Below are 21,114 nucleotides of genomic sequence, written 5' to 3' on the forward strand. Positions count from 1 at the left end.
AGTGGGAGTGGAGCCGGCGAGGGTGGAGAGCATGTTTGCGCTGCGGGCAATGGCAGGTCGGGAGGAGAGGAAGAGAGCTGCCGTCGTTGTGGGCTTCATGCGGGGATGGAGAGCGCATGAGCGATGGCAATGGCAAATCGAGATGGGCGGCGCCGCGGCGTAGGGGCGAAGCCAGCATCAGCATCAGGAGATGGCGGCGGCGGCGGCAAAACTTGGATTCGGTTCCGGCTGTCCCAGGTGCCATGCCTCTCACGTATCAATCCCCACTGTACCTGTAAATTCATTGCACTACTAATACTGTAATCCGCAGTCAATATTCTGATTTTGAACTGGAATAACCTGTAAATTGTGCTTGATTTGTGATTTCTACTTCAAGCTGAAAAACTTACGCGAAATGCTAGTGATTCTGCTGCGTCTGCAAGATTCACAGTTCACACTGTATCTAATACCGAGTAAGGATAAGGGTTAAAGTTGTAGGAATAACTCAATGATGCTCTGCTCCTGTGTTTTTTTAATGAAAAAGAGTACACAAAATCAGCTTCAGTGTTAATGAGAAAGTTCAGGTCAAACCACGATTGCCATAGTTTCCTCTAAAATTTATCATAAAAAAATATGTAGAAAATGGTGCAAACAATGGAGTGAGAAATTAGAAAGCTCCATCATTTTATTCCCTCGTCAAATCAAATGGACAAAGTCAGCTAGTATTTCTCCGGAGCTCGTACGTGAAACGTACTCCAAATCGTACGTACCCAAGATTGACGTTGACCTGACCCCAGTTTGCTGGATCGCGCCCTTCATAAGCCGTTCCTTCTTAGCAGTACCACTTCTTGCAAGTCTCCGGCTCAGCCGTCGCTTCTTGCCACGTCGCCGCCATGCTTCTCGCCGGCGATGACAATGCCCCGGCCACACCGGACCACCACGCCCCTGCCCTCCCCAGCTACTGAGCCTCCACGCCGCCGCTCTCCGAGCACCTCCTCCCCGGCGACAGGCCACAACAGCGCGCGCACTGGCTCGGGCAGCTCCCCACCTTCTGTCGCCCAAAATCTGCCGACGACGACGCGTCGTCCGCCGTCGACCGGGGCTCCCTCCGCCGTGCGTGCAAGGAATGGCTCGAGAACCCCATGAACATCGCGCTGCTCCTCTGGCTCCTCTGCGTTGGCGTCTCCGGCGGCATGCTCGTGCTCCTCCTCCTCGGCCTGCTCGACGCCGCGTTCCCGGCGCCGGCGGACCGGAGCCGCTGGGTCGAGACCAACAACCAGGTGCTCAACGCGCTCTTCACGCTCATGAGCCTCTACCAGCACCCCGCGCTCTGCTACCACCTCTTCCTCCTCTGCCGCTGGCGACCCCGCGACGCCGCCGACCTGACCGTCGTCGTCGCGCTGCTCCACCTTACCGTCGCGTGCCAGTACGTGCTCTGCGGGCTCTACTGGGGGTACACCAGGCGCACGCGCCCCGAGCTCGCCGAGGACGGCTTCTTCGTGCTCGGCGTCGTCGCGCCGGTCGCCACCGCCGTGTACACCGTCTGCAGCCCGCTAGGAAAGGCCAGCTCGTCGTGCAAGCTCGCCGTGCAAGCTCGCGTGCTCTGACGCCATGGTCTCCGATGCAAAACAGCGCCTTTCTCCGGTCGGGCACGTCGTCGTCGAGCCGGAGTGGGTCGGCGGCATGTTCGAGTGCGCCGGCAACGCGTCGCCGGCCTGGTGGCTCTCCTTCACCTGCACCTTCTGCGTGTTCGGGTGGAACATGGAGCGGCTGGGCCTGGGGAACGCGTGCATGCACGCCGCCACGTTCGCGCTGCTCTGCTTCGCGCCGCTCTGGGTGCTGGGCGTGTCGGCGCGGCACATCCGAGACGCGGTGGGCGGTGCCGGCGTGCAGCTCTGCGCGTGCGGGCTGCTCTACGGCGGCTACTGGAGGATCCAGATGAGGGAGAAGTTTGGGCTCCCCGGGAGCATGGCCTGTTGCGGTTCCAAGTCCGTGACGGACTACGCCCGGTGGCTCTTCTGCTGGCCCTGCGCACTGGCGCAGGAGGTGCGCACGGCCAGCCGCTACCACGTCGACGGCGAGGTCTTCTTCTCCAAGGCTGCCGATGATGATCGGCATCGTCAGCAGAGGCAGCCGTTGCTTGCGGTGACCATGACCGATCACCACCGTGACGTTTTCAGTGCAACTGACATGGTTGCAGTGTCACAGGGGTCACCACCGGACGATGATCATGTGGCGGTGGTTGTTCATGACGACGACACCATGATGGCTCCGCCGGTTCAGGTTGTGGTTGAGGTGGAGGAAGATGACAAATCAGTGTTGTTCTTCATGGTGAGAGGAGCAGTTGTTCGGTTTCGACATTGGTGACGGTGAGGGAGGAAGATGCTGATGATAGTATGTCGTCTGAAGGAAGCTAGAGGGTGGAGAAGGTGAAGAAACTAATCAACATGCTCACTCTGGTTCTTTTGTACACCCGGGGCTTTCTTCACTAGAGGCGGAGGATATTGGCACATTCTGGGCAGTAGTTGGCATAGGTTAGATCACAGTCTCCTTCATTTTTCTGTTGCTGCAAAAGGGCATTTGATTTTTTTTCTTCTTCTACAGACTACAGTTCATTGGTGTATATATACAGAAACACGTACTTGTAACAAGAGCCACCATGTGAATAAAATATGGCCCGTAGAATACATTTAAAGTTGTACTTTAGAACAAATCTCGAGATGTATGGATGGTCTAGATAAACCCCGCGGTCGCATGTATATGCAGGGGCGGATTTAGCGTGGGGGCAAGGGGGGCTCAAGCCCCCCTACCCCCATGAGCTCCATGGAAATAGAGGAGAGGAGGAGGGAGGAGAAGAGGAAAGAAGGGAGAGAAGCAGAAGAAAGGGGGGATGGGGCGGGAGGAAGAAGAGGAGGAAGCAGCCCCCCTGTCGGTGATTCCAGCCTCCGCCACTGTGTATATGTGGATTTTTCGCTTTGCTGTCGGCCGCCCTCCCGCGCCCTTCACCGGCGCCGCTCCGTCCTCCCTCCCGCCTACATGGTGTTGTTGTCAGTTTCCGTTGTTTCCAAACGTATCGGCATTTGGTCCACCGCCTCAGGGATAATGTTCGTCCTGCATCATATCATGTATCCAACAGGAAAGGACAGCCATCAGCACAAAATGATTTTCAATGCATTATATATGTAATATGTTGATCCTTCATCTAATTATATATTCCAGTGAGATGTAACATATGTGCTAGCTCTCGATCGCTTCGCTATGCTTAATTTAATGAGGCAACGAATTGAAACAGGCAGGCATGAAGAGCAACTAACAACTCACCTGTTGCGATACAAGGGGACGTAGTCGTCGTCAAGCAGAAAATTCACGGCGAGGTCGTTCTGATCTGACTGATAATGCTCCAGGAAATCCAAGTCGAGGTTGTCATTTGTTGCTGCCGATGGCGGCGGCGCCCTGTTCAGTTCAGTCAGTAGCGTCGCATACATTAGTAATCAATGTATCGCAAGTAATAGTGCAGCAAATAAAAGCAGCAGGATGGGTGGGATTGGAACGCGCATGATGATAGCGTGCTCCGGCCAGTAATAAACAATATAATTGAGGGGCTATGTATCTGTCCGATCCTTCACATACTTGCATATATAACTAGACTAGATACGCAGGCAGCAAGCAAACAAGCGAGCATTTAAGTCATATTGGTTCAAATTAAACTTATTATGTCACAAAATCTATTTGCAGGGATTTTGATCAATGAATTTAAACAAAAATGGCTTACTTATCTCGTTGTAATGATCGGGTATTAAGTTATCTTGGTTTACATTAAATTTATTGTGTCACAAAATATATTTGCAAGGATTTTGATCGATGAATTTAACCAAAAATGGCCTATGGGCCATGGGCCTTATGATTGTTATAATGAACAATTGAATCTTTCTTTCTTATTTCGATTAACATGTTTTTTTCTTTTTATTTAGGTAATTGACTTCAAATTTGTATGAGCAGAGCCATCATCAGAAGCAGAGCAATCAAGCAAAAACACACGAGCATCGTCGGGATGGGATGGGATGGGACGGGATGGGATGGGATGGGATGGACGCACACGCACCGGACATCGTCGTCATCATGCGGACCCGCCACGGGGTTGTTGTTGGAGCGGGAGCCCCCAGGTGCTGCGGAGACGGTGGTGGGAGCGGGGCCGGCCGAGGACGATGCGTCGCTGTCGCCGGCCATCGCGACGCGGCGAGACGACGAGCGATGGCTGCCTGCCGCTGTCCCAGTAGTACAAGATGCACTAGCATTCTGATGAGGGATCGAAATACCTTGGCACGGACATGTGGTCCTTGTGATCATTACGCCGGTTGCTGTGCGGGTGGAGGCAGTTGGCGGATCCACAGGGGGGCTCCAGCCCCCCCCCCCCCTACGGGCTGCAACCTCCATTGGAAGCTATGCCTGTGACCTGGATCCGCCACTGGGTGGAGGTGCAGATGGAGGTTGCCGCCACGTTGGCCGGCGGCGGGGCCGGAGGGGCGGCCACAGCACCACCGCACGAGAACGGTACCGAGCCAGCCGGCCAGCGCGACGGCAACGGCGCTGACTAAGGCCAACCCACAGTCCTTTAAAATGGACCAAAACGAGATTCGAACGTGCCCCATGGACTTGGATCGGTTGTGTGCTCTGCGGTACTACCTCTGTCGTCCCAGTATAAATATACTTCTTATCTTGGAACTTTTTTCGAATGTTAAAATGACACTTAAGGGAGGTGTTGTACCTACACACCTACGAGATATTGAATTATCTCAGTCATTCTGTTCGGCAGCTCCAGCAGCCTCCAGCCCAACAGTATTTTCCTCTCACACCGCTCTAGCACCATCTTCCAGCCACCAGCCAACCAACAATATTTTTTTCTCACACCACTCCAGCCACCAGCTCCAGCTCCAGCCCAGCGAACAGAGTGAGTATGGACAGCTCGTGATCCTAGGAGTACACCAGTAAGTATCTCCTAGGTGCCTAGGAGCAGATATTGGTTAGCACATGTGCTCAAGATATTGGTTAGCACATGTGCTCAAGGTATTGGTCAGCGAACCAAAAATGTGTATGAATGGAATAGTAACAAGAGCGAGCAATACTGAAGAAAACTCACCAGTACGGTGCCCTCCCACTGGGATCCGTCGGCCATCCAGGTGGCCCTGGGCTCGCCGTCCTTGAGCCCCCTGGCGGCGTTGTACGCGTCGGAGCGCTGCTTGATCTCGTGCTCCAGCCAGGGGCGGATCCAACATGGGGGCAGGGGGCTTGAGCCCCCCTACCCCCAATGCAGCAGTGAAGCCCCCCCCCCCCCCCGGAGCCCCCCCCCCCCCCCTCTATTTAATGGTGTTCAGAGATTGATTTGAGATATAAATCCAAATGCTATCTATGTGCATTGCTTTGCCCACCAGTTGCAGTTAGTGGTTGTTGCTGTTTCAACTTCTACCCCCGCCATTGCAGATTTCTTTAACTATGTTCCTTTAATAGTCAACACTGTGGGTGCATCTTGTATGAGAAAGGATGCATTGCTTGCAAAACATCATGATGTGTTGCTACAAAAGTTGGAGAATGGTGAGATTACAACTGGAAGAGGTATGAACCAAGAAAGTAGTCTAGCTAGACCTGGAGATACTAGATGGGGCTCACATCTTAAAACATTGCTTCGAATTTTGGTAATGTGGGAGGCTATCTTGGAGGTACTAGAGATTGTAAAGAAGGATTCTATTAAACCAACATGTAATGGTGGGGCTTTTGGTTTAATTGGTAAAATGGAAATCTTTGATTTTGTGTTCATCATGCACTTGATGATAGAATTATTGAGCACTACAGACAGTTTGTCAAAGGCTTTGTAAAGGAAGGATCAAGATATTGTTGAAGCAATGAATTTGATAATGGATGTCAGAGATCGCTTGCAGGATATGAGGGATAATGGATGGGAGCCATTATTCAAAAAGGTGAAGTTATTCTGTGATAAAAATGAGATTAAAGTGCCCAATATGGACAAGGAAGTAAATGCTAGAGGGACATCTGCACGTAGAAGGCAAAAGGTAACAAATATGCATTATTACAATGTTGAGATTTTCCTTGCTGCCATTGATGCTATTATGTCAGAGATGAATCATCGGTTCAATGAAGTTAGTTCAGAGCTATTAGTATGCATGGCTTCTCTTAATCCAAGGAATAATTTCTCCAGTTTTGATGTGGATAAACTCGTGAGACTTGCTGAAATTTATGCTGAAGATTTCAATGTTGCGGATCTTTTATTGTTACCGGGCCAACTTAAGGACTTTATCAACCGTGCTAGGAGAACTCAATATTTTAGTGGATGTAAAGAACTTTCAAAAGTTGCTGAAATTATGGTTACGAAGACAATGCACACATCTTACCCATTGGTTTATCGGCTCATTGAGCTAACTTTGATACTTCCGATGGCCACGGCTTCAGTTGAGAGGGTGTTTTCAGCTATGTCCCTTATAAAGACAGACTTGCGTAACAAAATGGGGGATGAATGGTTCAATGACTTGATGATATGCTACATTGAGAAGCAGATATTTAGAAGCATTGGTAATGAAAAAATCATGCAACATTTTGAAGAGATGAAAAAACGCCGTATGTTGTTGCCTAAACAGAATTTAGTGGTATGCTCCATTGTTCATTCTTTTCCAATATTCAAAATCATTTTCAAGTTGTTATCTGCCATTTCTCGCCAATTAATTTTCTCTTAAATCTTGTGCAGATTGCTCCTCATGAAGAATAATGGGTATCAAGTAGGTGTTTGGTGTGGAGAAATTGTCGATTTGTCTTTGGCTACTTTTTCAACATGTAATTTGTATTATTCCTCTCTGTTTTTATATATGCTACTTTGAACTATGATGCTGCTCTATTATGAGAATTGAGATAATATAATTGTTGGTTGCGTCAGCCCTCAGCCCCCCCTATTTTTCTTTCCTGGATCCGCCCCTCCAGCCCGTTGATCCGCGCCTTGAACTCATCGTACTCGTTGCGCACGCGGCGGCGGTCGTTAACCAAGTCCTGCTGCGCGCGGCCATGTAGGGGTGGCTCTTGAGCTCGAAGTAGCTCTCGGGCCCGCGCGGTTCGGTGCCGTCGGCGCGGTCGAACCGCTGCCGGAGCACCACCAGGTCGGGCACCAGGAGAAGCCGAACCAGAAGTCGCCCGCGTTGGAGGTCACCCACAGCCACAGCGCGTCCGGGTTGCGGTGCGAGATGCGCCAGATCACGAACAGCGTGAAGGCGATCAGACGCACGAATATGAGCACCCTGCATCCACATTCATTCGGATAAATTATTAGTCATCAGGGTGCGAGTTACTTACAACTGAATATTTTTTTACTACTACTTGTTTTGCCAAGTTAGTTATAGTTTACAAATATTATTTGAAAGAAAGAAAGAAAGAATTTGGAAGAGGCGGTGCTAATCATGAGGGGTGATTAATTAAAGCGTGAGTGGTGATTGAGTGCGAGCACGACGCACGAATATCTTGGCGGTGGCGGCGGCCCGGCAGTGGCCAGTGCAGTGCCCACGGCATGGCCGATGATTACATGCCTAAGCGGCCGCTATCTTCACAGCCCGGCGATCCTCTCGATGGCCTGGCGAACTCAGCGCCCCAGTCGACAGCACCTCGCGATCGGCGACCAGCCAGCAGCCCGGCAGCTAACAAGCCCGGCGATGATGCCTAGATGGCACCGGCGGCGAGCACATCATCATCTTGACAGGCCCTGTACTGTCAATACATCATCTGCGGAGGAGATCGGCGGCGCCGTCTCAGAATGTGGAGGGAGAAGAAAGGAATCAGTAGGGTTTAGGAAGATAATTGATTAGTTCATTCATTGATTGATAATCTCAGACTCAGAGAGAGCATCGGTATATATAACACCCACATGGGCTACCTTACATGGGGTTTTCCAGCCCAACAACCAAGGCTCGCAGGCCTGATTACTACTCACACATGGCCCATACCCAGGTCATGACAGCCTGATGGCCTATCGGCACGCCGCAGGCCCGGCGAGCCCAATAGCGTGGCCTAGCTGTGCCACATATTTGGCCCGATCAATGATGGCCTGCTCACACACGACCGTTACATCAACATGCAAGCCTACAGGCCCATGCAACATGCATGTATACGTGCACCTAAGCGTGTCCACAAGAAACACAGGATGCAAGAAATAATATCAACTAGATGCTGGGAGGCGCACCGCTCTCTCGTTCCATTTTTTTTTAAAAATAAATAAATGGAGACATCTGTATCTTATATTTCTAACTCTGATTTTGTTTGACCAAACTTTTTTAGAAAATTCAAAACCATTTCATTCTCAGCAATGATCAAGGCACCAATGCAATGCACAAGTGTAGACACAATCAAGCTTCAGTATGTGATAAACATCACATTATTTTCAATTGAAATCCATCTAAAATCAGACATCCATCCAATCCAATCCTAATAAGTAGTCTCCACCTCCAACTCAGTCCAATCCAACTCCACTTAATCCAAATCCATCCAATATAATCCAAAATCCAAGCATACAGTGCGAGATGTCCTCCTCATCTGCAGCAAACTCGCCGGCAAAGAAGCTCTGCGGCCTTCGCTGGCCTCATCCTATGGCCATCAAATGTAGGACCAATCCCTTCTACCAGAAGCACCACGACTTCTTCCCCATCGAGGGCTGCAAAGGATGATGCATCGCGAGCGCAGAGTGGCGAGCCAGCGAGTACTGCAGCCTTAGGACTCACACCTTCCGCTCCCAGACGGGGCGCGTTGCCGCGAGGCTGCACGGGGAGAAAGACGTGCGACGCTACCGCCATGACGCCAGCATGGTCTTCCAGACCTGGTAGGCAGCCAAATGATGAATCGCCATAAAAGCTAGTCGGAGACGACATGCGCGGCCAGGCGCCGCCGCGCCGCGCCGGTCCTGCATGCCGTGAGGGCCTTCTGAGCAGAGCCAAGTGAGAGACGCGCACACGACACACGTGTGGAAGAGGTTGCCGATGAGCAGGAGCAGCTTGGGTCCAGCGCCCAGCTGCCGCGGTCAGTTGCCTGATGTCGTTCCCTTCATCTATTCATCTAGTCCAATAAGATTTGGATTATCCTCTAATTTTTATCCAACATAATCCAATCCTATTAGATTCAAAGCAAATGGATGTCCATATCCAATTAGATCTAAGTCCAAGAGAATTCAAGTGTCAAAATCCAATTGGATTTGGATTTGACCCGATCCATTCCCAGCAGTAATTGTAGGTGCTCCTGCACTGGAAAAGCTGCGACAGCTGCTGTTTTTCTTTTAAAAAAAACTAGACGTTGCTGTTGCTCAAAAATGCAAGTATTGTAGGTAAAAAAAAAGATGAAACGGGAAAGAAAATGCTGTAAACCAGAATGGGTCATGGGTGGTTAATACAGCAGCAATTATGGCTCTTGTCCTGCTACTGTTTGGCAGCAAGCATTCCCCCATCCATCTGCAACTATAGAAACTTGCTAAAAAGTTTGCATCCAGTAAACAATAGAGGCTGTGTTTAGTTCCAACACAAAAAAAAATTTGTGATGGAATTTTGCTAATTTGAAGTCCTAAATGAAGGCTATTTATAAAACTTTTGTTACTGTAGCAACACTGTTGTAAATTATGGATTAAGTAGGCTCATTAGATTCGTCTCGCGATTTACAGCCCATCCATGCAAAAAATTTTATAAATAGACTTCATTTAGTACTCCATGCATGTGTCAAAATATTCGATGTGACGTTTTTTCGTTTACGGGGTTTACGGGTAAAGATCTAAACAGGGTCAGAATCTGGATGTCTGGACAATAGAAACTGCAATTTAGCGTAGAATAACCGTCCAGGGCCATATAGACTCTCCCCTACCCCTCAACCCACAATACAATAGAATTCAGGTGACTGGGCGATAGAAACAACTAATTTTGCCAACATTAGGCGTCCAACACCGTATAGACTATTGTAGGGATGTGAAGAGGAACTGTTGTAGGTGGGCCGAGAGCAATAGAAACAATATGTATGCACAATAGAATCCAATTGCCTGGACAGTAGAAATTGCTAAACTAAACCTGCCTAAACTACCACTTTCTACCGTCATTGCATCGATATTATACAATAAAATTTTATTGCCTGGGCAGTATAATTCTATTGCCTGGGCAATAGAAACTGCTAAACTAAACATACCCAAACTATCACTTTCTGCTGTCATTGCATTAACATTTAAAATTCTATTGCCTGGGCAGTAGAATTCTACTGTGCATAACAATCTAGCTAGTGGTGAAAATCATTTGTGAAAATAGATGTCAGAGTGAAAAGTTATTGGAAAACAAGAAAGAAAATTGATTTGCTCTCGAGAGCCTAGGCAGCCCCCTGGTTGGACCAGACTAGCGCGCGGCCCACCGACTAGAACATAGCATGCCCTGGGTTTCCACGCGTAACCCCCGGGCCAAAAGAACAGTAGAATTCAATTGCATCGGCAGTAGAAACTGCTAAGTCAGGCCACACCACGATCCTGGGCAGTAGAATTCTATTCCATGGGCAGTAAAAAACTGCTAAAACTATACTTGTCCAAACTACACACTTTCTACTGTCATTGCATTAACATTATACAATAGAATTCTATGGCCTGGGCAGTAGAATTCTATTGCCTAGATAGTAGAAACTGCTAAACTAAACTTGCCCAAACTACCACTTTCTATTGTCATTGTATTAATATTATACAATAGAATTCTATTGTCCAGGCAGTAGAAATTGCTAAACTAAACCTACCCAAACACACACTTTCTACTGTCATTGCATTAAAATTATACAATTGCCTACATTAACATTACAATAGAATCCTATGGCCTGGGCAGTAGAATTCTATTGCTTGGGCGGTAGAATTCTACTGCCGGGAGTGTAGAAACTGCTAAACTCAAACTGCCCAAACTACCACTTGCTACTGTCATTGCATTAAGATTATACAATAGAATTCTATTGCTTGGGCAGTAGAAACTGCTAAACTAAACATACACAAACTACCACTTTCTGCAGTCATTGCATTAATATTATTATAATTTTATTACCTATGCAGTAGAATTCTATTGTGCATAATAATCTAGTGGTGAAAATCATTTGTGAAATAGATGTTCGAGTGAAAAGTTATTGGAAAAAAGAAAGAAAATTGATTTGCATGCGTTAGTGTTTTTATTCTCCCTCTCTCTATGCATGCGAGTGCGCAGGTGACAGCATGTTGCATGCGTCATGTGACGTGGGCCAGTCAGTTTTTTAATCCTGTTTCAAGTGAAGCGAGCGGCTTTCTGTACATGCGGCCACGTGAACCTGCTGCTGCATACCTGCATGCGAGGGCAGCGGCGCCAGGCCAGCAGCGCGGAGCGTGGGGGCATGCGGGGTGCGGGACCTAGGAGGGGCGCGCTAGGCTGGCTCGCGCATGATCTGCTGGGGCGTGGGGGCTGGCTCAGGCTCCCGGGAGACTGAGCTTCCAATAGGATATATATATATATATATATTACTGTGTATTTGTGATTGGTGCCTGACTGCCTGCAAATTCTAGTATGAAATGAAATACTAAAGCCTAACTGCAGTCTGTAAAGATGTAGCAAACAAGTATTTCTATCTGCTTTAGTTTATTCAGATAGCCTGAATGTTTCAGAAACATTTCTTATATACTGGAATAGAAAGCATTCCAGCCTCTATACTGTTATGCATTTGACCGTATGTTTCAGAAACTAACCTTACAATGACGCAACGAAGCAGAAGCATACGAGTTTGCATTGTAGAGAAATACAAGTATCACAAAAAGCAGCTTATGACACATTACGCTTTTGAATAAGGCGTTTCACGGAATCTGGACCTGAAACTGGTTTTTTCTCCAAGTCCTGTATGGCATGCTCCAAGTCAAAAGTCTATCTGTAAATTGCCTGTCCCAACTGTACGCCACTGTTACGGGCTTAGGTTTCAACTAGTCGAATTTCATCCACAATAATCATGTAGTAGCACAGACGAATTGCCAGTCACCCACGTATTTGGTAACTGCTGTTTGGCTCAGTCCAGTCTGACGAACTCAACAGCATGCCAAAGTTGATTTCCATGACGTGTCATCTTCCTCATTCCTGCGACGTTGGGACTCACCGATATCAGATTCAGACGAAGCTGCATCTCTACTGAATATCTGAATGTAACACGCGCACTTGGCATCAGACGAGATGAGCAAGCCGGTGTGAATTGAATTGGTCCACGCACTGAAGCTGGCCTTGTGTACTTTTCAGGGCTAGCTGCTAGCCACACTGAGTACGGATTCTGCTGAAATCTTCGGACCGTTTCAAGCATCAGTAACAAGACCTCCTCGATTTCTTCATCAGCAACAACCTGCCAACATTGACAAGAGTCAACATGCTTAACTTCAGCCAGAATTTGCCAGTCCCTTTCATTACGGTTTGTACGCAGAGATAATGATATCAAATCAAGTGCAATTGATATGTTACTAGGTACTAGTTGCCATCTCATATATATGTTAACACCTGCAAACTAGCTAGTAACGGAAGCATCAACAGCTAGTTGCTGCAGAGTGCAGACAACCAAGGAGAAGAAGAATAGCAGGAGAAGATAAAATTGCACTTGATTAATCACCATGGAATCGCACGAGAGACCAGACAAGCAAAGCGAAAGCCATGGCGGCACTGTGCTGCAAAGCCAAGGCAAGGAGAAGCATGAGAGGTTCCTCGACTTCCTCAGGGCAGCTCCGTCCAAGGAGCTCGGCGTCGCCGCCCTCCGCGCGCACCCTGCCACCTACGCGCCAATGGCAGCGCTCCCCGCCCGTTCCAGCTTCCTCCGCACCGTGGACTGGCGCGCCCTGCGCGCCAAGTGCGTCGCCTGGGCGAAGCACCCCACCAACGCGGCGATGCTCGTCTGGCTCGCCTTCGTCGCGGCGGGCGTGGCCTTCGTCTTCCTCCTCATGACGGGGGCGCTCGACTCCGCCGTGCCCGACGCCGGGCGGCGCAAGCGGTGGACGGAGATCGCGAACCAGGTGCTCAACGCACTCTTCACCATCATGTGCCTGTACCAGCACCCGCGGCTCTGCCACCACCTCGTGCTCCTGGCGCGGTGGCGCGCCGCCGACGCCGTCGAGCTCCGCGGCGTCTACTGCAGGAACGCCGCCGCCGCCCCACGGCACGAGCGCGTCCACGTCGCGGTCGTGCTGGTGCTGCTCCACGCGACGTGCCTGGCGCAGTACGCCTACTGCGCGCTCTTCTGGCTGTTCAGCAGCGACACGCGCCCCGACTGGGCCGTGGACCTGTGCATGGCGCTCGGCCTCGCCGCCCCCGTCGCCGCCGCGCTGTACATGGTCTACGGCCTGCTCGGCAGGACCGCAGGAAGATCACGGCGTCCGCGGGTGACGAGGCGATGGCTACTGGGGCGGCGCTGAAAGTGGAGAGCGGCGGCGGCGGCGGTAGGTGCGGAGCGGCGGTGACGGCGCCGGAGTGGGCCGGCGGGCTGCTGGACCTCGCCGACGACCCGACGGCGGCGGCGCTGTCGCTGGCCTGCACTTTCTGCGTGTTCGGGTGGAACATGGAGCGGCTGGGGCTGGGCAACATGTACGTGCACGTCTTCACCTTCGCGCTGCTCTGCGCCGCGCCGGTGCTGGTGTTCGCCGTCGCCGCGCTCAACATCCACGACGCCACCGTAGGGTACCTCGTCGGCGCTGCGGGCGCGCTGCTGTCCGTGCTGGGGCTCGCGTACGGGGGATTCTGGCGCGCGCAGATGCGGCGGCGGTTCGGGCTGCCGGCCGCCCGGTCCGTGTGCGGCGGGCGGCCCGCCGCCGCGGACTACCTCAAGTGGCTGCTCTGCGCGCCGTGCGCGCTGGCGCAGGAGGTGAGGACGGGCAACCTGTACGACGTGGAGGAGGGCAGGCTGTACCTGAGAGGCAGCGGTGAGGACGTGGCGACGGAGGAGGGGCCGGGAATGATGGCGCCTCTGGAGAGGGAAGGGTGCGTTGCGCCATTGACGGCCGGCAGTAAGGGAAGTGCCCGCGATGGAGTTGAGTGTGTCGTCGCCGTTGATGCACCGCCGCTGCAAATGATGGGCGAGGAGCGGTGGAGGTAAACAGGTAGGAGAAAGGGTGTATCAGACATGGAGTATCGAATGAAATTGCTAATCCGTTTTGTTCGTAATCCGAATTGCCGAAGGGATACGGCCGCCGTCCGCCGACTGCTCCTCACCGGCGTCAGCAAGAATAGCAAGTCCCTCCGGAAGCTCCCCGTAAAGGTTCTCCATGGCGGCCGCCTCCAGGCTCCACCTCGGCGGAAATCCAGACCCGACCTTGTATTTTACAAAACTCCCCTCAACCCCTCAATCCATCTGGAATATTTTCACAAAACACCCTCAGTTGGACCGCGATCCAGATATTTTTCAGAAAACCCCTCAATCGCACTGGATTATTTTCACAAAATCGCGATCCAAATATTTTTATAAAACCCCCTAAAACTGTAAATCACTTGCAATATAGTCCCTCCTGTTCTGTTCCCCCCACAGCCCACATCCCCGGACGGCGACGGCGAGTGAACTCCGGCTCACCATCCCCGGTTTGTCCCTCCCCCACCTCTTGCCCAGCTCTCCTCCATCGACGCTTCCACGGGCGCCTCGCTGCTTGGATTGGGAGCAGCTACTGCAAGGGCCACGACGACGAAATGCTCCAGCCCAGCACCGTTTCTTGGACCGCGCTCATCACCGCCTACATGGACGCTGGGCGCTTCCAGGAAGCCGTCGGCGTTGCGAGGAATGAGTTCGCGAGTGGCATGCGTCCAGACGGCTTCACGGCCGTGCGGGTACTTACTGCATGTGCTCGTGTCACCGATTTGGTGACCGGTGAGGCGGTGTGGAGGTTGGCAGAGCAGGAGGGGATCGCTGGGAGCGTGTTCGTGGCCACTGCGGCGTTGGACTTGTATGTCAAGTGCGGCGAGATGGAGAAAGCTAGAGAGGTGTTTGACAGGATGCAGGACAAGGATGTGGTGGCTTGGAGTGCTATGGTTGGGGGTTACGCCTCCAACGGATTACCACGAGAGGCTCTGGAACTATTCTTTGCAATGCAGGCAGAGGGAATGCGGCCGGATTGCTACACGGTAGTTGGGGCACTATCAGCGTGCACAAGGTTGGGTGCATTGGATTTGGGTCGGAGGGCAGTCGGGATGTTGCGCTGGGATGAGTTTCTTGACAATCCAGTCCTGGGTACCGCACTGATCGATATGTATGCCAAGTGTGGGAGCACGGGTGAGGCATGGACAGTGTTCCAGCAGATGAGGAAGAGAGACATCGTTGTCTGGAATGCGATGATCTTGGGGCTTGGTATGACTGGCCAAGAGAAGATTGCATTTGCGCTTGCTGGTCAGATGGAGAAGTCAGGTATGACACTGAATGATAATACCTTTCTTGGATTGCTCTGCAGCTGTACACATACTGGCCTTGTAAAAGATGGTCGGTGGTATTTTCGTAACATGACTCAGTTATACCATATAAGCCCTAGGATTGAGCACTATGGTTGTATGGTTGACCTGCTCAGTCGTGCGGGGTTGCTGGAGGAGGCGCGCCAGATGATTGAAGACATGCCAATCCAGGCCAATGCTGTTATATGGGGTGCGCTCCTTGGTGGTTGCAAGATCCACCGGGATGCTGACCTTGCTGAACATGTGCTGAAGCAGCTCATCAGGCTGGAGCCATGGAATTCTGGAAATTACGTCATGCTCTCTAACATATACTCTAACAGTGGAAGATGGGAAGATGCAGCAAAGCTCAGGTTGGAAATGAAGGAGAAGGGGGTTGAGAAGGTCCCTGCATCTAGCTGGGTTGAATTTGATGGTAAGGTCCATGAATTCCGTGTTGGAGACAAGTCGCATCCCCTCTCAGATCAAATTTACATGAAGCTTGAGGAATTGGGCATGGAAATGAAGGCTATGGGTTATAAACCTACTACTGAGGTGGTGATGTTTGACATTGAAGACGAAGAGAAGGAGCATACGCTAGTGCATCACAGCGAAAAGATAGCCATTGCATTTAGCCTTCTTACTACTAAGCCAGGCGAGACCATAAGAGTCACCAAAAACCTCCGGGTTTGCAGTGACTGTCACACTGCCATCAAACTCATCTCGAGGATAACCAATCGTGAAATTATTGTTCGAGATAATAATCGATTTCATTGCTTCAGAGATGGTCATTGCTCTTGTAATGACTACTGGTAGTATACAGACAACTTCCTGATGCAGTTTTGAGCAGCAGGGAAAGTTGAAAGCATCATTGTCATTTTGATGTAAAACTGTAGTCAGGCTAGAGTTGTAATTGGAGCATAGGAGAGGTAGACTATAAGGCAGGCTAACACTGCAATGTTATATTTTTTTTCCTCCCCGTTCTATTGTTTTCTCCTGAGAGGAATCGATAACATTTCTCTGTGGTGCTCTTGTGATTTCTTCCACACACAAAACCACACAAACTTTTTGGTTTCTGATATGCATTCATTTCAGCAAGCTGTACACGGACCTCACTAAGAAACTGTGAGGCTACCAGATCATTTCAGGGCTCTAAACACTAAGTTCAGCTCCATCAGTAGACCTGAATGTTTGCATTGCGCTGATCTCTTCTCCAATCCCACGGTTTCTCCGGGTTCTCTGATGCCCAAAGCCCTCGGTGTGCAGCTCTTGCCTCTCTCTCCCACTGCGAAAAATCATGTGGCTAGTGATAAACTTCTAGGAGTAACATGTAGTTCTGAATTTGGATGGTCTAATCTGACATTCTTTCAAGATTGAGCACACAGTTGCCCTAAAAAAAAAGATTGTGCACACAGACTGCATATAGCTATCGTTCAACTTCAACACATGTGCTCGTACCATTATACTACTATTATCATAGTTCGGTCATGTTCATGTCAACAAGAATACTACACGTTTCTCAGAGTGATTTGGAGCATCCCACATATATGAATTTTGGTGCAATGGAATTTCTTACCTGTGCGAACTCTGGGCGCTTGTCGTAGGTCTTGAAATGCCATACATGACCACTCTTCAGCATTTGCTCCTGAACAACTCCAGACACACACACACACACACACACACACACACACAATTGCTCTCGTTAGAAGCAGTAAAATCTAGGCCGTGTGAGCTACTACTATTAAATAGTTTATTTATGCTTGACCTGGATGAACACATTATCACAATAAATGTCTCCCACGTAACGCCCAAACTGGTCCTGTCCATACACATAAATTGTGACACTTTTCCCACCAATGAGTTTCACCAATGCATCTTTTGATTCCTTCCCATTAGGCATTTTAAGCTCGGGTGCATCAATGCCTCTTCAAGTGATGAAACAGCATGAGCTTGGAAATAGTATTTCCAATATTATTACAAATGCAATTTAGATAAACACATACCTCATTCTAATCCGGTATTTCCTTGCAAGTATCTCTTCGCCTGAAATCTTTATTATCCTGCTCATTGAAATTCTTAGTGAGCTGTGCTTTTTTATGATTCTATAAAAAGCAAAGTATATATGTAAGGTAAATACATTACCCTCAAATGAACATGATTGCTTTATTTTTCTCCCCTTTAACGGTTCAGATTGATTACTTGTGCCCACTAGTATCATAGTATCATAGGGGTATTGATGTGAAAACTGTGGCATACTAGTAATTATTGTGTGATTGTTAGGTCAAAATTCATTTTTAATTAATTATGTTATAGGGTAATTTGACAAAAAATAGGTTAATCATGAAATTACCCTTATTAATGAATGGTTGGGTTTAATTAATGATACTCCGAGGTAGGTAGTATCAAAAGGTACCGTAAAGACTCTCTGTATGTATGCGTATGGTGGCGGTGGAGGAGAAACAGTAGGATAGTAGCTAGTGCCCCCAACCCCCAACATACATGGTACTTCCCAACAAAATCCTAAAATAATAAACAGTAAAAAAACTCTACAACATTTTATTAAACATCTCTTTTACTCGAACATTTATCCAACTTTGCAACTGGACCCAATTTAATATCCAATCCAAGTAACTGAATGTATCAAAATTCTTTTTTCCCCCTCTAACATGCAGGAGAGCTGCACGTATTTGTATTCAAATTCTTCCATGTTATAGATTTATGATAAATGAAAAAAATGCAATTGTTCAGTTTGAGTACTTATATCCTGCTTCATCAAGGCTCCTTTGAAGAGCATTAGCCGTTGGGTAATCTCTATCAGCTCGTGCTTGAGTTCTTTTAATCACCATCTCATGGACTTCCAATGGCACATTCCCAGACTCCCTCGGCTCTGCCGTGTTAACATAGGCAGTAAAGCCATCGCCATCCCCGATGCACTTGTTGTGAACCTGATAAGTGATAAGAGCATCGACAGATGGGGGTCATCATTCATAAAGCTGATTATATTGTTCAAAACGTGGCATTGTTGCTTTGGCTTTTGTTTGCAGTGGTAGATCTTATCTGACCGGCAAAGTGCTCAGAACAAACTGTACGCCCTCTGGTAGTGAGGATGTAGGGTGGTCTGAGGATGCTGATGCTGCAGGGAGTGATGGGATTGGGAGGTTGTAAAATGCAAGAACAGCCTGTGGAGAAAAACAGTATGAGCTGAACGTTTGTAGCCAATATTAACATTAAAAATTGTAATGAAAAACTTAGTGAATTTCCTGGATTGCTAATTGTTTACCCATTGTTATTCTGGTTTACAAAATAGATGTACTACATTTCAAATAAACAAATCACAGTGATTAATGCATTCTTACTGTACTCTTCCTACTGAACTATTTTAGTATGTAAAAGAGGAGGGGGGATCAGGTTACCTCCAAATCATGTCTCTGAATTCTGCTTAGGGCCGTGGCAATTAGCAGGGCAGCCTCTGCTGGTGTTTTTGGTGGGGGCCTCATATTCTTATATGCCTCCAAAATATTCTGGTACCTTATCGTGTAAATTAGAAGAACAAACATTCATAAATTTTGCTTGTCAAAATAACATTCATAAACTTCGTTCAATGGGTATCCAAACTGTTCATCTATGTTTGCTGCCTATTTTAATATCCGTGTTGAAGCATGCCTTTTTCTATGTTTCGATAAGAATGGTTGTTCACAACCTTGCTATAAGGTAACTGAAAAAATATTTGGATGAGGGTCCCTTTTCTTTTCGATAAGAATTGAGCTTCAGTAGGTAAGCCACATATACTAATAAGCTAAGAGGTTGGTTGTCTTTTTTAAAGTTCTCCTACCACTTAGCCTGTGCTTTCTTGGATGATGTAACATTCTGTCCGAGTGCTGCAGGAACCTGAAAATATGACAATAAAATTTCTTTTCATGTCTCTCAGTAACGGAAAATATGGCGGAAAATTTGGGGAAAAGGAGGCTGTGAAATTGCCATGATGAATCATGGGAATCTTCATATCTGCAAGTGGTTTCAAATATGCTAGTAGCTACAATGTCGCTTTACTGCTGCAGTTCAGGCATTGTTAATGCATGTTAAAATAATCAGAGATCAAATGAATCAAAACAAACTTAGAGGCAAGTGGATCTGCAATATGTCCCTACCAAAAACACCCAATCATGTGCACAAAACCGGACACGATACAAGTGAAACTATTGCCTGAACTCGTGATCTATTCAGGTCTCGGTAACAACAAAAATGGTCCACAGGAGAATTGACAGAACACAACCAAATTCCAAGAAGCTTCATTGGTGAACTAAGTTTTTTTTGTGGGAAGGTCAAAGGTTGAGATATTCCCAGCTTAAATACAACTCATGCGCAGGTTGATGTGCACAATTTTGTCAGAGGATGATCATGCATGCTGACAGGCATTACCGTAGCTCGCGCGGATTTGGCCTTTGCTATCTAGAAGGTAAAATCTCTAGTTTGAATTTGAGCTTTGCTTGTGAGGATGAACAGTAGGAAGAATAGTGCAGTGACAAAGTGCACACACACACACACAAAGGGGACAGGAAGAGAAGGGGGAACAGTAGCACTGCATGTCTGTAGTAGCAGTATATATGTTGGGTTACCATGGATGTGGATTCGAAGTTGAGGAGGTCCTGAGCCAGGGAGGCGACGCCGCCATGAGGTTGCTGATGAGGCCGAAGAGAGGCTGCTGCAGGCAGGTCAGCATCGCCGTAGTAGTGGTACTGCGGCTGGTAGGAGGGCGGCCTGGAGGTGGGGCGGTAGTAGGGGTAGTGATCGTCACCGTGGTCGTCTCCCTTGAAGCAGGCCCTCAGGATGTTCCCCATGGATGGTCAGGGATCCCTTCCCCTACCTTCTTCAAGCTCTCTTCTTCTTCTTTGGTCAGTCTGTGCTGCTGCTGCTGCTCCTCCTCCTCCCTACTTGTTTGGCTGCCTTTGCTTTACCATGACAGAGTGCGAGGAGAGGCGGTGGGACCCGGCCCGGCCTACCACATCACAAGTGCCGAAGAAAAGAAATACACTAGACCGTAGACCTTCATTGACTCCGATGACCATTCGCTTTGCTTCAGGTTTCAGTGTGCCTTTGCTCGGGAAAATAGTCCGTTTTTTGTTGCACGTAAATGAGACCAAGATTCTAAGGTGCCACAGAATTTTGCTTCAAAAAAAGGCGTACAGATTCAATCACGATTCCTCTGACTCCGAATAAAAGTGAAAAACTGAAAATAGATACTTCTTCCGTTCTATAATATAGTTCACTGTTGACCGTTTAGATGCAACTTTAATCATTTGTCTTATTCAAAAATTAGTGCAAACAACACATAAAAATATAAATCAGACTTAAAATATATTTGATGATAAAACAAATTATAACAAAATAAATTGTATTTATATATAAAATATTTTTTAATAAGACGAATGTTCAAAGTTGAATTCAAAAGGTCAACAGTGAACTATATTTTAGAAGAGGAGTATTTCCTATGTCCTACAAAGATGTCATTCTTGTTTATCCCCGGCTAAAACTATTTCAATTTGATTAATTTTATAAATAACTACCAATATTTATATCAAATATCATGTCAAAAGTCAATGACATCAATTCATACATTTAAAAAGGATGTAATCCATGGGCTTCGGCGCTTGAGCTTCGGGCGTGCTTCTAGATTCTCGCATTTTACTCCCTTTGTTCCAAA

The 21,114-nt window shown here is 48.3% G+C and overlaps 2 protein-coding genes, 1 long non-coding RNA gene and 2 pseudogenes across 3 annotated transcripts; 4 read left to right on the plus strand and 1 right to left on the minus strand.

Moving 5' to 3' along the window:
• Positions 1-872: 872 nt before the first annotated feature.
• LOC120689449 lies at positions 873-2,471 on the plus strand (annotated as a pseudogene).
• A 3,699-nt stretch (positions 2,472-6,170) lies between these two features.
• Positions 6,171-6,916, plus strand: LOC120687267. Its single transcript, XR_005680679.1, has 2 exons — positions 6,171-6,635; positions 6,734-6,916. It is a non-coding gene; the product is annotated as an uncharacterized LOC120687267 (long non-coding RNA).
• A 5,712-nt stretch (positions 6,917-12,628) lies between these two features.
• LOC120689450 lies at positions 12,629-14,248 on the plus strand (annotated as a pseudogene).
• Positions 14,249-14,683: 435 nt separating this feature from the next.
• LOC120692470 (putative pentatricopeptide repeat-containing protein At3g08820) lies at positions 14,684-16,397 on the plus strand. The gene has a single exon (XM_039975776.1). The coding sequence runs from the start codon at positions 14,685-14,687 to the stop codon at positions 16,227-16,229; it is 1,545 nt and encodes a 514-aa protein (XP_039831710.1). The 5' UTR covers position 14,684; the 3' UTR covers positions 16,230-16,397.
• On the minus strand, positions 16,349-20,411 carry LOC120692471 (probable staphylococcal-like nuclease CAN2). The gene is made up of 9 exons (XM_039975777.1): positions 20,030-20,411; positions 19,246-19,301; positions 18,827-18,941; positions 18,476-18,592; positions 18,171-18,358; positions 17,417-17,473; positions 17,179-17,338; positions 16,990-17,058; positions 16,349-16,698 (listed from the first exon to the last, which is right to left on the minus strand). Exons 1-9 carry the CDS (start codon positions 20,249-20,251, stop codon positions 16,588-16,590), a joined length of 1,095 nt encoding a protein of 364 aa, XP_039831711.1. The 5' UTR covers positions 20,252-20,411; the 3' UTR covers positions 16,349-16,587.
• Between the last annotated feature and the right edge of the window lie 703 nt (positions 20,412-21,114).

Source organism: Panicum virgatum, chromosome 9N (assembly GCF_016808335.1).
Source record: "Panicum virgatum strain AP13 chromosome 9N, P.virgatum_v5, whole genome shotgun sequence".
NCBI classification, from domain to species: domain Eukaryota; kingdom Viridiplantae; phylum Streptophyta; class Magnoliopsida; order Poales; family Poaceae; genus Panicum; species Panicum virgatum.

Bases quoted from the DNA above. Each gene is read 5' to 3' on its own strand.
- LOC120692470 (XM_039975776.1), top strand. From the start codon at position 14,685: ATGCTCCAGCCCAGCACCGTTTCTTGGACCGCGCTCATCACCGCCTAC.
- LOC120692471 (XM_039975777.1), bottom strand. From the start codon at position 20,251: ATGGGGAACATCCTGAGGGCCTGCTTCAAGGGAGACGACCACGGTGAC. The intron at 18,942-19,245 runs GTAGGAGAACTT...TTACACGATAAG, and splicing joins AAGAAAGCACAGGCTAAGTG to GTACCAGAATATTTTGGAGG. The intron at 18,359-18,475 runs GTCAGATAAGAT...ATCACTTATCAG, and splicing joins TTGTTCTGAGCACTTTGCCG to GTTCACAACAAGTGCATCGG.